The sequence below is a fragment of the Triturus cristatus genome, chromosome 9 (assembly GCF_964204655.1).
Source record: "Triturus cristatus chromosome 9, aTriCri1.1, whole genome shotgun sequence".
Lineage (NCBI taxonomy): Eukaryota > Metazoa > Chordata > Amphibia > Caudata > Salamandridae > Triturus > Triturus cristatus.
Window position 1 is genome coordinate 719,637,784 of NC_140592.1, and position 18,223 is coordinate 719,656,006.

An 18,223-nucleotide genomic window follows, 5' to 3' on the forward strand; every position below is an offset into this window, starting at 1 on the left:
CGGAAGGTTGGAATACCGGATTCTTCGTGCCCAATCTGGAGCCACAAGAATGACTTGAGCACGTTAATGTTTGATCTTTTTAAGCACTCTGGGCAGAAGTGGTATAGGTGGAAAGGCGTAGAGGAGGCTGTAGCTCCACTTGCGATGAAAAGCATCTCTGAGCGAGCACCACCTTGGAAACTCCAACAAACAATATTGCTGATATTGCGTATTCTCTTCAGAGGCGAACAGATCTAACCAAAGCTCTCTCCATCACTGAAAGAGACCTTGCACCACCTACGGATGGAGACACCATTTGTGATCGATCAGGAACCGATGGCTGAGTTCGTCAGTTCCGGCGTTCAGAGAACCCACCAGGTGTTGAACCACCATGGTTATGCCCTTATGTTTCAGCCATGCCCAGAGGGAGAGAGCCTCCTGACAAAGGGTCCATGACTCCACCCTGTGTTGTTGTAGTACCACATGGTGGTGGTGTTGTCCGTGAACACATGCATTGCTTTCCATTTTAGAGAGGAAAGGAATGCCTTCAGTGCCCGTCTGATCACCTGGAGCTCCAGAAGGTTGATATGGAGACCGGACTCTGCCAGAGGACAGACACCTTTGATCTTCACCTCGCCCAGGTTGCCGCCCCATCCCAGGAGCGATGCATCTGTCAACACTGTTAGATGTGGTTGGGGAAAGAAGAGTGATCTACTTCTGACCCAATCTTGGTTTGTTAGCCACCACTGCAGTTGTTGCGCAGTTCCCTCCAAGATCTGGATATAGTCAGAAAGATTCCCCTGACGCTGCACACACTGGAACTTCAGGTCCCACTGCAGAGCCTGCATTTGCCACCTGGCATGATTCAACAGCATGATACAGGAAGCCATGAGACCCAGCAGCCTCAGAGTCATTCTCACCGAAATCCAGGGCAGAGCCTGACACATCAGTATCATAATCCAAATAGCCCGGACTCGCTGCTCAGGAGGATAGGCCCGAAACTGTCCAATGAAAGGGAGCGTTTGAGAGGGAGTTAGATGTGACTTCGGCATGCTGATAGTGAAACCCAGCAAGTGTAGGAGGTTCGCCATAGTCTAGAGGTGGGAGACGACAGCCTGGGGCGAGTTCGCCTTTAACAGCCAGTTGTTGAGCTAGGGGAAGACTGGTACCTCTAATCTGCACTAAGCTGCAACTGCCACTATGCTTTCGTGAACACCCAAGGGGCACTGGTAAGGCCAATGTGGAGCACAGTAAACCTAAAGTGCTCATAAACCAAAAGTAACATCTGTGGGCAGGATGGACAGGGATATGGAAATACACATCCTGCAAGTCCAATGCTACCATCCAGTCTCCTGGGTCAAGGGCAGAACGGGCCTGGGCCAAAGTGAGGATCTTGAACTTCTCCTTTCGGAGGAAGAAGCTGAGGGTTCAGAGGTCTAAGATAGGACGTAGGCCTTTGTCCTTCTTGGGCACCAGAAAGTAGCAGGAATAACAACACGTCCAACTTCTGGCACAGGAACCCTGTCTATATCCCTCTTGGCTAAGAGAGATGCAACTTCCTTGCTGAGAAGCGCCAAATGATCCTCTGACATTTGGTCGTGGGAGGGTGGCATGGCAGGAAGGGTAGTCTCAAAGGGGAGGGGGTAGCACCTTCGGATGATCTGCAAAACCCACCTGTTCAACGTGGTGGATTGCCAGAAGAGGAGGAGATGGAGAATCCTGCCTCTGACTGTCTGTTGATGGGCCTGAAACATCAGACTACAAAGGTTTGGAGGCGGTGTCTGGGGGAAAGGGTGGACTGGCTAGCCTGCTGGCTCCCTCACCCACAAGAACACTCGGTACCACGTAGATGGCCATGAAGAGGCTGGACAGCTTGCATGACTCAGTGGCTTGGCTGGACAGGACGTGGCTGAATGCCCCTTCCATAACCACAAAAGGAATGAAAGGCAGACTGAGGTGGACGAAGGCAGCCGTGAGGCCCAAAGATCTGGCCGTAGCTCTAGAATCCTTGATACACTCAAGCGCTGAGTCTGCCTTGTTGCCAAAAAGGTGAGTGCCTTCGAAGATCATGTCCATCAAAGTAGATTGGACAATCCCCTGAGAAGCCAGAAATCCTCAACCAGGCGTAGCGTCTGAGTGCTACTGACGAGGCAATCATTCTGTGCAGTGAATTGGTGGTGTACAGTTCACAATGTATGGTGAATTTAGCTGCGTTTCTCCCATCCGCCACTGCGTGGGAGAGAACAGCCAGGGCTTCCCTTGGTCACTGAGGAAGCACCTGCGCAACCATATACCAGATGGTATGGGAGGCATGTGGTATTCTCCGACTTCAGTATCAAGCTGGAGGAACAAAACATACTCTTGCCAAGATGGTCAAGCTTCTTGGATTCCAATCTGGGGGTGCAGAAGGGAATGCGCCCCTTGAAGATGAGGCTTAGACAACGATCTGCGTTTAGGTTGGTGTGGTAAAAAAAGGAACTTACGTCAGAGCCCATCGGCCGCATGTATATAGGTCCCGCGACATCATCCGGTTGCCCAGAACGCCGATGATGGACGTGGAGCCGACCGATCACACATACTGATGCGCAGAGGTATTGCTTTTGAACATTCTCTAGATCCAGACTGACGCCTGGGGGAAATTCTAAGGTAAGGAATCTACAACTAATAGTCTCTGTCAGATCCTCAAGACTAACTATTTCCTGACACAATGGTTAACTGTTATAAGGGTGTATAAAAGATATTCAGTTCAACTTCAGGAGCAATGATAAATTGCCCTGATTTTCATTGCCTTAGATTATTTAATTGGACATTCTTGCTGCAAGTGGCAGAGTTGTGGAAAGTAAGGTATCTGAATGCCCCTCAGCCTTTCCGCTATTTGCTTGCTCTGGTACCTCAAGAGATGACAAATTTCTTAGTGGCTGTTGGACCTGGCCCTCTCTGCAGGGTCACTCCCCAAACATTTTTCCTTTTTCCTTTTACCTTTGCTGAATTCATTTTTGTTAACCTTAGGACTCAAGCACTGGTTAGCAGTGGTAAAGTGCAAAAAGTGCTTGTGCTCACTCCCCAAAACATGGTCTGATTGGCATGTACCTCATTGACGTATTTAGTTTACATGTAAGTCCCTTGCAGAGTGGTATTCAATATACCCAGGGCTTGTAAGTTAAATGCTACCAGTGGGCCTGCAGCACTTATTGTGCCATCCTATGTAGCCATCTAATACTTGTCTGAGGCCTGCCATTGCAGCCTGAATTCAGTGTCACACTGCCATGTCGACTTGGCATTTAAATCCCTCTTGCCAAGCCTTAAACTCCCCTTGTATTACATATAAGTCACTCCTAAGTTATGCCCAAGGTAGCCCACAGGACAGGATGCTGTGTAATTAAAATGTAGGGCATGTACTTTTAAGCTTTACATGCTCTGGTAGTGAAAAACTCTCAAATATGTTTTTCACTACTGTGAGGCCAACCACTCCATTAGGATAACATTGAGTACTCCTTATTACATTAAATATGATGTAATTCCTAGCTGAGAGGAGGTAATATGTCATGTCTGATACCTATAGAATTGTTATGATAAACTTTCTTTAATGGTGATTTTTTTTTTTCATTAGAATTCAAAAAAAAAAAAATGCCACTTTTAGAAAGTTGGCATTTTCCTGCCCTTTGTGCCAGTATCCTGTCTGTTATGACATGTCAGGGTGTAGCTGACAGGCTTTGTGAATTCCTCCTAGACAATCGCACAATAGTGGGATTAGGTGGGCCTCAAATGGGCATTGACTGACAGGATGGGGGGCAGAGCAAGCACAGCTCCTCTGCAGCTGAATAGGCCGTAGCCTGTCTCCTCACAATAGGCTTAACAACCCTGTATTGTCACCTCAGCCTGCTTGGAGCCATGATAGGGGGAGGTCAGGAAATTCCATTCACTTCAAAGTGCCTTTCTATAAACTGCTCTCACATTCTAGAAGAAGGTAACCAGGGTATATAAATATGACCTTCACACCCACTCTTCAGTTCGCTACTGGACCTGTGGAAGGACTGTCAGAGGACTGCCTGCCGCTGTCACCTTCTGTGCACTCTACCAGACTGCAGCTGTACCTGGAAAGACTCCTTTGCTACCTGGAGTCTGCCTTGAACCCTCAGAGGCCTGCCCTGCTGATGAGCCCTGCATATGCACCTGCACCAAGGACTACCACAAGTGACCCCAAGAGCTAGTTTGCTGGCCTCCTGTTCAGAGCCACAGGGACAAACCATCATGAACATGCACCTGGACCCTTCCTGAGTGACTCATGAACCCCCACAAAGTCTCCATCCACTCTTGGACCCTTGGCAGTGGTGATAAAAGTGCCAGATGGCCAATTTTCAAAACTGATGACAGAATTTTTGGCCAAACTGTGCTCTGACAACCAGGTGGAGACTGGGACCAACGTACTCACCTATCTGCCCGAGGTGCAATGCCGGTCAGATTGAATTCACGGCTTCTCACGCTACATTCTTCTACGCAGCAGCAAATCAGTCTCAGTTGTCCTTTGCTAAAGGGGTATCTGACCTTGTGGACCTGTCTTCGGCTACAGCCCTATGCTTTGTCCCACTGGAGATTTTCGAATTCCATTCCATCGGTGACTGAGTTTGAAGGTAAAAATCTTCAGCATGGCTTCGCTTCAAGGCCATCTGACGAATATGCTTCCTCCTCGGACAAGCCTGCAGCCTTTCCCTGCTGAACTTCTACCTTTTTAGAGAAATGTTTAGGTCACAGGTAAGTGCTGACGGGCACGAACTACTTCTGTACCCAAACCATGCACCATCACTGTCAGCCTTAACTTTTGACTTTGACCTGGTCTTGCGCAACCAGATGGTCGCATTTGGAGCTTTGAGCTTTTGGACACTAGATTTCACTCAAAACTTTAAAAACTAATAACTCTAGTTCCACTGATTGGATTTGTTGTGTTGTTTTGGTATCAATAACTCATTAAAATCTACTCTATTTTTCTAAATTGGTTTGGGATTTTTCTTGTGTTGTGTTTTCACATTATTACTGTTTCTGTGCTGCAAAAATACTTTACACATTACCTCAAAGTTAAGCCTGACTACTTTTTGTGCTAAGCTACCCAGGGTTAAGCACAGGTTAATTTAGTTACTTTTGTGGTTTACTCTGCACGGGCTTGTGGCTGTTGCTTGACCAGGTCTCACACCCTAGTCAACCAACAACACAATTTCTCACAGTGGCATAAGGGCATACTATTTCAATGGTTCTTTCTCTGAGGACCCACTTCCAATTGGGTGCCTAATGGGTACAATACATTCCACTTGTGCGTAATCGTGTCTACAGCCACTTTAATGTGGCAGTTTGATTCTCTGTTGGCATAGTTTTGTGAGAAAATTATATTTTCTTTGATTGGGGTATCATTAGGGGTACATTTAAAAATGATGTAAGTGCTCCACTCTCTTTCATGTCGCTTCGAATTTTTCATTATGTTAACTGCTTTTCTCCTTGTCCCAGTCACTTGCTTTTTGTAAATTATCAACTGAGCTGGGGGTGTGTAAGCTGGTTGCATTAACTTGTGATTGCAATGGGGAGCTACGCAGTTGTTTTCTCACTGAGTTTTATAAGATGACAGGTTGCAAGAATGGCATCAAGCATAAGTTAATTATCATGGTATTCTCTTTAAGGTTTTTGTGTTTTGTATCTACGTCTGCATAGCCCTATCAACAACAGGAGTTTGATGTTTGCTTAATCTGCCTACCCCCCTTTTCAATCAAGCAGACCTCCTCCATTCATTTGTTAATTTGATGTTAACCTCACCCATTTTGCAGTAATTACTTCTCATGTTCCCACCATTTCACCGGTCACTCCAGTATTTACTGCAAAAATGTAAACCTATGTGTGAAGACATCTCTACCACCATGGTGGAGATCTTCGTACAAAAAAAAGGAGAGGAGGAGGTAGAGATGTCCACCAGTAGGTTTATGAATAGCATTTTGTAGCAAGAAAATAGTACTAATCTAGCACTACTTTACATAGAAGAATTGGGCCCCATTTTTCCAGTTCTGGCTTTTTTCATTATTGAGAGAAATATCAGTCAAATAGGTTCAATGAAAACAACCCATGACTGCGATGCACAGAAAAACATTAGGTTGTCAAATGAAAACGCAGAACATAAAACATTGTGTGCTGATAAAATGGGGCTTAATATGGGCCGATGCCATCCCATCAACTCTACTGTAGAATGAATGCTCACAATGATGTATTGTGCTATTTGCCTCCAATTTAGATCATAACATGCAACATGCAGAGGGATGGGACTTCTACCAAATCTACATTCACAGTCACCGATCTAGTCCGCACGCCCACGATCCGCAGAATCACTGTCTGTCTCGCCATGGTTTGGTAAGAATTTAACCTATATCAATCTAGGTAGTTGTGGGGTGGGCAGAAAGAGTGAAGCTGGATAGCCAGACAATCAAGAGGAACCTTTGCACTAGTACCATTGTTGGACTTAGGAGCTACCCAGGACAGTGTAGAGGGTCTAATATCAATTGCCTGTCTAGAGTTGAGAAAATATTGTTTGTGCCTGGGCCATATACTTAGATTCTATTTCTTGCTGGAGCCTCATTAATCTTTATCTGGTATGGCTTCAGGAGAGGTGAGGAATATCTCTTGAATGAAAGGAGGAGAGGAGGGAACGGGGAGGATAATGTCGATACAGTGAACATGAATAGGGAGAGGATGTGGTCTCACTGCTAGACTGCGGACCTTGGAGCTGGGACACCAAAGCTCGAGCCTCGGGGTTGACTCCAAATCCTGGGATTCTGGGCAAATCACTTAATCTCCCCATGCCTACCAAAAAAATGAATGTGTCCTTGTGTAACGTAACTGGTGCTCATGTAATGCGCTCCAATACCTTCGGATCGAGTTTACACTATATAAATCTGCAAAGCAAAAAAAATGAACATTTTTATTTCAAGTTTTCATGCAATATTGGAACGTCACTTGGCTTCTGAAATAACTAGTTGTGGTGTTAAATAAGTTGATAAGCATAATTAAAGGCTGGTGAAGAGACACCTATATGGCTGCAATTGAAAGATCTCTCTTATGAGAGCATTAGCACAAAACATTTCAGTGTGAGATACTTTGTAAAAGAAATGAAAGTATGTACATTTCTGAGAATAGGTCAAAACAACCAAGGACGATGAACAGTTAGAAACCTCTGTTCGCAGAGAGCAGGAGTAATCCTTCTTTCTATGGGTCTGGAAATAAATGCAGGCTCCACTTCCCCCCGGAGGCCACCCCTCTAACAGGAGTGTTAGTAGGGGTTCCCCACCTCAAAGATAACATAAATGAGACCCCTGATGAATTGATCCAAAAAGTCAAATTTTGGTGCACAAAGCTGTCTGATGGTGGGGCCAAAGCAGCATCACACATTATTATGGCTAGGCGAGTGGGATGGGTTGGTCAGGGCATGAAGATGGATGACGGCAATTGTGTCGTTATCAACTTTAATCAGGCCAATGTAGCTGGTCTCCTTTTTAAAGAGGGCTGTAATCATGGTCCGGTGACATTAAAGGGTCCCCCCTGTTTTTTTTTTACCGCCCACCTGTGAGAAACCAGGCTAGTAATTCTACATCTCTGTTTGGTTACCCCGCAGAAAGTGCATGTAAAGGGTCCGGCCTTAGACGTATTAACAGGGAGAGTCATCTTTTTACTCTGAACCCAAACCCACAATCCTTAAGTCTGTCAACACCAGAGGTTGTTACTGGTGAGAGAGCAGTAGGGAACACCTTAGAATTGGATAGCAGATTTTTCCCTCTGAGTCAGTTAGATTCCAATGACTGACTATCAAATCACCCCCCTACACCTGGTTTAAATCAGCCAAATCAGGCCATTTCTATCATGAGTATACCAACAAGGGAAGAAGAAAGACTGACAGAAACTTCAAAAGTACTTGGAATATAGCGGATTTAAAGAACAAGAGCGATGATCCCAGGTGGCTTGGCCTAGTAAGGGAATATGATGTAGTGGGGTTTCAAGAAACATGGTTATACCCTGTTCCTGGGATAATTGTGTGAGTCAGGATACTTTGTCCTGTTTTGTGAGCTCTATTTGCACATTCGTAAACATTTTTTTTCCAATTTTAAAGGACAAAGGCTTCTTGCAGGCTAGGCCAGCCCTAACATACTTGCAAATGCTGAATAATCCCTGGGAAATGTATAACATTGCTAGCTTTTTTTTAGTATAGCGTCAGTCAGAGCAAGAAAAAGAACAGAGGGCCCATGTGATCTGACCTATTAAATATATATCCTTTTTTTTAATGTGAAATTGTTTGCTCTCTTATAATATGCACTTTACATTACATTGTGTGAACTTTTTAGAGAGTTCTTTTAATCATGTGTATTGTTAACCGGGATTGTATATTAACTATGATTGATTTTCGTTTCATGATTGTTTAATATTTGGCTTTTATGTGATGGATTTCTTAACATGCTTTAATGGTTTTAAATAACCAAATAACGTGATTTTGACTGACTAACCAAGGACGATGGGCGTCTTAGATGTCTGAGGGCGTCACTGTGCTACAACCCTTGACAAAGATTATCACTGCTTTTCATATGAAGATGGGAATGTTGTCAGCCTTCATGAAGGCCTTTCAAGCAATTTTTCTTTTTTAAAGCTCTTCATAGAGCAGAACTGTGAGGATGTACTAGCATCAAGGCATTTTTAGCCCTCAGGACAACATTCTGCAAAATGTCTTTGAGAAATGAGCTTTTTGATTCTTATAGAAAAGCAGTTCAGCCCAAGCAGTGGTTCACATTGCTGCAGTATTTCAATTGACACTTTGAGATTTGATGGCTCATGATAATTCAGCCCATATTTCTGGGTTCACACACATAAGAGAGTCCTTTCTAGACAGCGTACTTAAATAATTTATATCCAGTCATTTCAATAGATATGGATCTTATTTGTATCTTGGTAAATTCCAGATAATGGGATACATTTATCTACAGATGTCATCTACAGATATGCTGTTGGACCTACATATATGTATATGAAAGTGGTCCATTGGTGCAACCTTTACCTGGACCTATAACTTATGCTTTAAGAGAACTATATTTATAAGATTTTCCTTTTGCATAATTTTATAGGTGGATGGGTCCAAGGATGTCCCACCGTTTGCTCCATTTGTAATATCAATATTGAAGATGCAACACATTGTCACTTACCTGTGAGAGGGGCTTGTCGCTAAATACAGCCACTGAACAGCCCTATGCATTTAAAATGATTTTGTTTTAATTTTAGCTCTGTAAGTGGGAATATGATAGAGCCAATCTTTGTCTTGCATGTCTTTCAGAAGAGCCATATGTGTTATGTTGAAGCTGCTGCCCTTCGCGCCCATTTCTGGGTTTGTGGGCAGGTGATTTATAACACTTTATGCATCTCTCCCTTTTCTTGATGGAGCGTGTCACGTGGGGTTTGTTTCTGTCCAGACCACACTTGGCATGGGAATGTTGCTGTGCAAACACCTCCCTCATAATGCAGCTTTGTGAACTACAGGATGTGTATCAGTCTTCCGCTGTGTGAGTGGGGCAATCATTTGAGTTGCTCCTTCACTTCCTCTTTGCCACCTCCCTCCTTCTGCCTCTCTCTAGTCCTGCACCATTCTGGCAGCTAAGTTCTGTTAAGCATCTGCTTCTTGTCTTTGATTGTGTGTTCCTCTGTATTGATTTGGATGACCGTTGTTTCCTTCAGAGATAGAGGGCCAGCCTCCCTTCTTTGCAAATTGGTGTGGGAGGGTTATCTCTGTAAGTTCTTAGGCCTCGGCACTCAATTTTCTCTGCCTGTCACTGCCTGAAACTAGGAGTCAAAGGACGACTGTATAGTTTCTGGAGGCCCTTGGACGTGTAGAGTCATTCTCGTTGTTGCCTTGCTGAAGGTGTGCAGGCCTTCCACGTGTAATTGTTTTCCAGGGGACCCTTGTTTGACAGATGGTAGATGTCTTTCTCTATAGATCATTATTTTTGCTCCACAAAATATAGGTAGAGGAGAAAGGTTGTTCTAATACCGTGCTGTAGCCAGTATGTATACAAGTGGCTTAGTGTGGCTAGTCTCCAACATCTTTTTATACTTCAGTGCAGCTGTTTGTTTCTCGCATTTCAAACTTCCATCTACCTTCTACAGTTTCATTTAATGTTGCATAGCCATGAGACCATATGGGGCTCATTTAGCTTTCTTGCCATACAGCACTGATGAACTCTTGACTTGGTTCTATGCTGCATGTCGGGTCATTTGTTTTGTGTCAGCTGTTTTCATAAAGTTCTTGACCACTGCAGGTTCCTATAGAGGTGCTGTCTCTTTCTGTTCGTGCTATAGGTGGCCTTCTGGAAGCTCAGACTCTGCAGCCTTGCTCATAATTCCCATTGGTTTTCCTAGGGATGTGTAGGTCATTTGTCTGTTGATTGTGATTCATTCTTTCTCTTATTGACTCTCAGACACTTGCTCTCAGTCATGTTATCTAGGCCATCGTGCTCTACTGTTTCTGGTGTGGCCTTCTGGTTCCGACTCTGGCCGCTCTATCTGGAGGACATTGCAAGTTTGTTTCCACTTCCACTATCCCCAGTGTGATGTTTCAGCTTGTGGCTCTGTTCACACCTCAATTAGTCCAACATGTCTTATACATACATTTTCCATGTTTCTTATGTTTAAACTCTTCCTCCATCTTGTGCAAGACTTGATGATGACTTCGATTCCATCTGATTATTGGTTGTTATACAGCTGCTTCTGTTTCTCATCTACTTGTCTCTGTTGCTTCTAGAGCATCATTGTTGCTAGGGGGGGGGGAGGTGTATCAGTTTTGGAGTTTCAGCCATCCACTTGCATGTCTTGTGTGCTCATGGCCCTGCTGACCTATCCCTCTTTTTCTGCTTTATTGCCTGTCAGGCTGTATTACCTTGCTTAGTTTGTGACTGATTGCTGTGGTGTTGGTATGCTGATAGAGCCCCTCGCTACAACCATGATTATCTGATATGAAATTAGCAATATGGGATCTTGATACTTGAGTTGTTTGGCACATTATGTGTTTTTGGGATTCCTTGCATGGATTTTCTTTTACCTGGGTCACTTTCTTCCTTTGAGCGTTGTGCTGCAGACATGGTACTGTGTTTTCTTGTGCCCGCCCCTCTGTGGTTGTGGTCTCATACTTCCTTTGAGTCTTGTAGTGTAATGCTTTTGCAGGACTTTCCCCTTGGGAACTGCATTTTAGTGTTCCAGGTATAACAGTGGATTCCCATCTTTCCCTGGTCCAAACTACTATTGTACCTGATTCTGTTTTCGCCCCATTTTTCGACATGGAACGCCTGCTCTTCATGGGCTCACCTTTCTCCTTTTTCACACTGCTGGAGATGTCCTATGCATAACTGTGGTCCTGTCCTTGGTTGTGTGCTTCAGTTCTTCTCTATGCCCTGGCTAGGAGTTCTCCATCAATAGTTGGGCAGCTCCAGCTCATCACGGTGTTGTGCTTGTCACTCCTCATGCTGATGTCATGTCCCTTGGGAGGGAGCTTGTTCCTTCGCCTTTGGTCTCAGAATTTGGAGGCTGGGTCCTTCTGGAGGTTGGTTACCTGCCACCTTACAGGATGTGCCTGGGTTAGTGTGCTCTTTTGTAGATCCATTGTCTTGGTGTTGGGGCCCAACACTGTTCCCTTTCTCTGTATGCTCCCTTTCCTGTTTCACTACCTTTCAATACATTTTCACTCCGTTGCTGCCTCACTCCGTTAGTTGTTGCCTATTCTCTTTCCTATTGGTGACCTAGTTGGAATGGGACTGGCTCTCTCCTCCTATTGTTTGCTGTCCTTTAAATCTGCTTGTTCTGCGTCGGGTGACACTCTGGTGCTTCTGATTGCATCCTCTTGGCATGGGTGGTCTAGGTTAAGGCTTCCCCGCCCACTGCAATATGATACTGAACATGCATGTTACTAGTAAACCTTGTGCATAATGTCCCATAGCTTGGCACACACCCTAAACAAGCAGTGGCAATGCCAGCAGATCTTGCTTTTGATGGTCGTTCAAACATCTATTGGCTTTGCCAAAGCTTGTGCACACTCAGGCAGCAATATGGTAAAACAATATTGGGAAAAAAGAATTGACTGATAGCATTGCATGCATGTATATGCACGGATGGCCATAATAAGATGTTGTTTGGCTATATTTTTGTAAGATGGCCAGAGACCAATTTGAGGTGTTAAAGTAATAATAGAGTATGAGAAAAATGATATTAAAATGGCAGCTCACAGTTGAAGGGCAGTGGGGGAAGAGAGCGGCATGGTAGTAAGGGGGGGGCAAACTCCAAAAACCCCCAAAAAATTAACTGCAAATTTGTAGGCTGTACAATCAAACCATAGTAAAATACAGGAGCTAAAAGGAAAAATTGGGCACAAGTGATGGCACTATAGTTCATAGTATTTTGGAGACAGAAGTGCACATGGCCACCAAGAAACTGCTATCACGTTGACTGCGTGGAGATAAAGGTTGAAGAACATATATTGTAATTGTATTTATATACAGCTTACCATCCCTGTTGGGGCGTTTAAGCGATATTTGGTGAGTAGCATGCAATTCCAGAACACAAATTAGAGTTATTTATTTAGTAGATTATTTTTTTTTTCTTCTTCTTGAGGATTAGTGGTGGAAATTTCGTTGAGCAATTGCTTGAGATTTCGTGCCTTAAGTGTATAGTTTTGAAGGGATAGATTGGTTTTGGTGGATTATTGAATAAGATAAAAGACGAATAAAAGAGAGGAGTTTGGAAAGGTATTTGGGAGTCCATACTGGTAGGAGTGGTTTGGGTTGAGTCAGAGAGTGAAGGTAGGAGCATAGTTAGAAAGTGGTTTAAGATGAGTTAGAGAGTAGAACTATGGGCAGAGTAAAGGTTTGTTTGTGACTATCTGAAAGAGACTATTAGTTATAGAGTCCTTATCTTAGAATTACCCCCAGGCGTCAGACTCGATGCAGAGATGTTATCTTTAGTAGTACCCCTGCGCATCAGTGGGTGGTGTCGGTCGACTCCGCATCCGTGGTTGGCGTCATGGTCGCTGAAATGACGTTGCGGTGTCTACTTAGACGCCGCCCCAGCGCACTGATGTCAGTTCTTTCTTTTTCCACGCCAGCCAGCGCAGATCCAGAGAGAGTGGTACCCTTAGTCATTTTTTGACTAACACTTTTTTGACTTTTGTCAACATCTTTTTCGAGTCGTTCGACTCTTGGTGCACATAGGGATGTCCCATCGTTGGACCGGGTTCAAGCCTTGTGACTCCTGTCACAAGTTGATATCAGTCACGGACCTGCACCTCGTTTGCCTCTTGTATCTGGACCGCGACCATGACTGAAGTAATGCTCCGACTGTCGGGCCATAAACCCAAAGTCTTTGCGGGAGCGGTCCCGAAAGCTTCTGGAGGCCCAGCAGTCAGCTGAGTGCCACTCGAGGTCCCGGTCAAGAGGGAGGTCCCGGTACATGTCGTGGAGTCAACACCATCATTCCTCCTTGAAGTCTTTGTCATTGGGTAAGTTGAAGCACAAGAAGAAGGTGAAGAAGCACCGTTGCTCTTCGCCTTCTCCCCATACGTTGGCCTAATGCAACGCGGGATGCAGAAGGTCATCGTCCTTCGGCTCCACCCGCTGAGCCTACTGGGATGACTCAGAGTTTCCCTCCCTTCCCTGGAGCCAGGGCGCCCCCTGCCCAGCTTTATGCATTTTACGAAGACCTCCACTCCATCTTTGGGAAGCCTGACTCCGCTGGCGCACCTTTGGGCCCTAAGGACTTGGTCGGCGACTCCGGCCTCGGAGCTGCAAGGCCCCCTGGGATCCAGGCCTGGATCCGGATCGGTGCCGGTTGACCTCAGAACACCTCCCCCGGCACCAATTCCTCTGATGACGCCTCCGCCACCTGTAACGCTCGTTCTGTCCTTGGGCGGTGTTAACCTTGGCCTCCCCTTTGACTTGGACACAGAGCCAGACTGGTGTCGTCCGACGCCGGTACCGGCGCCGATCGGTACTTTTGTATCATTATTCTACCCTGGCATTCCTTATCACCCTGAGTGGTAGCCAGAGGAGGGTGAAGAGGACTGGGAGGGGTCTGTTGACCCTCTGGCAGACCAGCTTGAAGAGCCGGACTGGAGAGAGGAGTTGGGTGAGGCCAGTGGTCTGGATTCTTCCCCAGACCTTGGTGTGCTTTCTCCCCCTACCGTGGCCACAGGGAAGGGAGCCTCCTATGCTGTGGTATTGCGTAGGGTGGCTGAGGCCTTGGGCCTTGGGCTTCCTATGGTGGCAGTCAGGACTAACCTCCTGACTGAGGTGCTTCAGCAGGCAGCGGCCTCTTCGGACCCCCTGCTGCCATTCAATGAAGCCCTCACAGACATCCTTCCGGGCACTTGGTTCAAGGCCAGCACAGGGGCTCCTGTGGATAGGATGATTGCCCGATGCCACCATACGGCCCTGGGCGACCCAATTTTCCTCTCCCAACACCCTTTCCCTGAGATCTTGGTGGTCCAAGCCTCAACATCCAAAGGCGCGTTCCCTACTCCTCCCCCAGATAGGGAATCCAAGAAGCTGGACCTTCTTATGAAGAAGATGTTTTCTTTCGCCAGATAGGGACTGCGGTGGGTGAACACCTCATATCTCTTGGGCCGGTACACCCACTCTGTGTGGGACACAGTTGCGCAAGTTCTGCCACAGTGCCGGGAAGAGGCCCGGGCCGTACCTTCCAGTGCGGTCAGAGAAGGCAGAGATGCAGCAAAGTTTGCAATTCGATGTGGTCTGGATACCGCCGACTCGCTGGGTAGAACGGTTTCTACATCAGTAGCCTTGAGGCGCTATGCCTGGCTGAGGTCCAATGACTTCTCCGGGGATGTCCAATCGACCCTTTTGGACATGCCCTTTTATGGCTGTCGTCTGTTTGGCGACAAGGCAAACAATGTGCTTGAGCGCTTCAAGGACTCTAGAACTGCGGCCAGATCCGTGGGGCCTCGCTGCCACCTCTCGCTCCGTTTAGTCTGCCTTTCGTGGCTACCGATGGGGTGCCCCACCATGTTCCACCCAGGGCCACAGCTCAGCGCAAGCTACCCAGCCTCTACGTGGCTGGGGACGTGGGACCCAGCCCCGTGGGCCACTCCACCAGTGCCCCTCTGCAGCAGCCTACAAACCTTCCTCGTATGAACTTTCAGGGCCACCAGTTGCCTGTGGGCGGCAGGATCTGTCATTACCTCCCCCACTGGCACAACATCCGTCTGACAGGTGGATTTTGCAGATAGTCCGAAGGGGCTACTCCCTCCCCTTTGAGACTACCCCTCACTCCATGCCACCATCACTCCATCGCATGTCGGAGGATCACTTGGCCCTTCTCCATCAGGAAGTTACGGCTCTCTTGGCCAAGGGAACAATAGAGCGAGTCCCTGTCCCAGAAGTAGGTTGTGGTTGTTACTCCCACTACTTCCTGATACCCAAGAAGGACAGAGGCTTGCACCCTATCCTGGATCTGATGCAGCGGAGTTTACCAGCTCAACGCATTCATACACATAACACTCATTTGGGCCCATATACATTCATACACTCAAATGAGCTGGCAAATATCCACTGGACATCAATTTGTTTACCCTAGGAAACCTTTACACCAGTATTCTCACCAATCCTGTCTCCTGAGTAAATGTACTGTCGAAGGATATAGTAGTAGATCAGAATAGGGAGGAAAATACAACAATACATTTAACTTTTATTCTAAAGAACCACAGACTCAGAAGGAGTTTTACAAGTTTATCTGAATTAATAAATTTGTGAGTCAAATCAAATACACATGAATTGACCAGAAATCTCCATCAGGACAATAGTACAATTAGCTTATAATCAGTTTGCATTAATAAGTTCTTGCAATGACAGCACCTGAGGAGAGAATGGACAGAGAACAAGTACGGAGCATTTACCCTACAGATATATTTACCTAAAATGGTGTGAGGACCCCGACATCAGAGAGTCAAGGATTCAGGACAGGTTCGGGACAGGGAAAGGTGACCTCTTCTAGTGCAACGCCAGCGTAACACCCCTCTCTGGTGCTACTCTCTTCGGCGCGTCCGGACCCTTCCCTAGATGTGCCTCCTCGGTTGTTCCGCGAATTTCCCTAGTGTAGGATTCTTCAGTCAGATTGCAGCAAAATCGGGCAGCATCTCAGCATAGCATCAGCATCTCAGCATCAAGTGTGTCTAATTATCTATAACTTACCTCTGTTATACCAAATTCAAGTGTATGATCCACCCCCAAACGTTTCAATTCCATGTTCACCCACAATTTGATTGGGCCAAGCAGTGGGGTGAGGACATCACACCATGCCAAGTGCCATACTTTTCTTTAGTCTATTGTCTAATTCCCCTCCCCTTAATTTTAATACCCACAAGCTTTATTCCCACAAGCATTTCATATTCTGATCGATAAATTTATGGTACAATGTTTCTTTTAGTGTCCTCACGTACAGTTCAGAAAGTTGAGTTCCCATGTCCTTGCTAGGCTTAGGGTTTGGCAGTCGTCCCATGACTTCATGGACTTGAGAGCAGAGAGGTAAGACGCCTGCGTGGTTGCCACAAATGACGAGGACATCAGTCACCCTCCAAGGCCCAAATGCAAACTATTAATAAAGTCAGAGAGAAACATGTTAGAATACAAAATTAAATGAATTCACTGTATTCCACTTACTTCTACTCTAACCCCTTTTACTTAATAAATCTTTTGCATTAATAGCTTAGTTATACATGCATAGGTTAGTTTCGGCTCGGCATGTGCATTAGTATGTTATTTTAAAGCGGCCATATTAGAAGCTACTGCACAGCTGCAAAGATTTCCCCCCAAGCGACAGAAGAATGTCACACCACGTGATGTGGTAGACGCATGCGCAGAAGAGTTCCCGTGTTTTAGCGGCCATTTTTAGGACACTCGAGTTACTTGTTAACCCCTTCAGTGCCACGCCCTTTCCCCGCCCTGTGCCGGGCGTTAAATTAGCGGGCGGGGTTCATGACGAGATAGTCTCGTCATGGGCACAGCGCAACCGTGCTCCATGACGAGACCATCTCGTCATGGGCACTGAAGAGGTTAAGAGAGCACATAGAAAAGCTTCCCCTAGATATGATTATGTAAAATGTGGTACAATTTTAGTACTCACGGACAGGTTGGTTACAGTATTACATGTTATTCGAGAGGATTGCATACAAGCAAGTTTCTTTTGACGTGAAACCTTGCTCCATCAGATCTCAGGGACATCAACTGCTTCCTCTGGAAGGAGAAGTTCTAAATGTTGCCATTAGCACAGGTCCTGTCTGCCCTCGACCCTGGAGACTGGATGGTAACATTGGACTTGCAGGATGCATACTTCTACATCTCCTTCCTGCCAGCCCACAGGCATTACCTACAGTTCACGGTAGGCCACGAGCTCTTTCAGTTTACCGTGCTCCCCTTTGTCTATACCAGTGCCCCTCAGGTGTTCACGAAAGTGATGGCGGTTGTCGCAGCTTATCTACGCAGATCTGGAGTCCCAGTCTTTCCCTATCTCGACAATTGGCTGTTGAAGGTGGGCTCGCCCCAAGCTGTCTTGCACCTCCAGACTACGGTGGATCTCCTGCACTCGCTGGGGTTCACTATCAACATGCCGAAGTCACATCTGATTCCCTCTCAGAAGCTCCTTTTCATCGGAGTACTTCTTGATACAGTGCTACTCAGAGACCCACTCACACACTCTCACAACCACTTACATACCCATTCACTCATACCTACAAGAACTCAAATAACCACCCACTCATCCATACAACCACGCACACACTCACTCCCCAACACAGCCACTCACACACCCACTCAGTTAACCAATCACCCACTCAAACAGCCACTCCTGTACCCATACAGCCACTCACACATCTACTTAACCATACAGCCACTTACATACCCACTCACCCCTCCATACAGCCACTCACTCACCCATACAACTTCTCACAACCCACTTATTCACCCATACAACTACTCACAAACTCACTCACACAACCATACAGCCAATCACACACTGATTCAGTCACAAAGTCACTCAGATGATATATGTATGCTAGAAAAAGTATCCCTCAGTAGTACAGAAAGAATAGTAATTTAACTTATGGTGTAGTTTAGTATATATCTTTAAGTCTCAGAAACTTTTACGAAACACACTCACTAGATGATGTCATCAGTGATGTCATTTG

The 18,223-nt window shown here is 46.0% G+C and overlaps 1 protein-coding gene across 2 annotated transcripts in view; it reads left to right on the forward strand.

Annotated features, from left to right (window-relative positions):
* The window catches only part of LOC146798598 (solute carrier family 22 member 6-A-like), a 536,863-nt gene that overhangs the window by 304,180 nt on the left and 214,460 nt on the right, over window positions 1–18,223 (forward strand). For both annotated transcript variants that reach the window (XM_085625904.1, XM_085625905.1), the window contains exon 6: window positions 6,248–6,363. In XM_085625904.1, coding sequence (XP_085482030.1) covers window positions 6,248–6,363 — 116 coding nt within the window. The remainder of the gene's footprint in view (window positions 1–6,247; window positions 6,364–18,223) is intronic.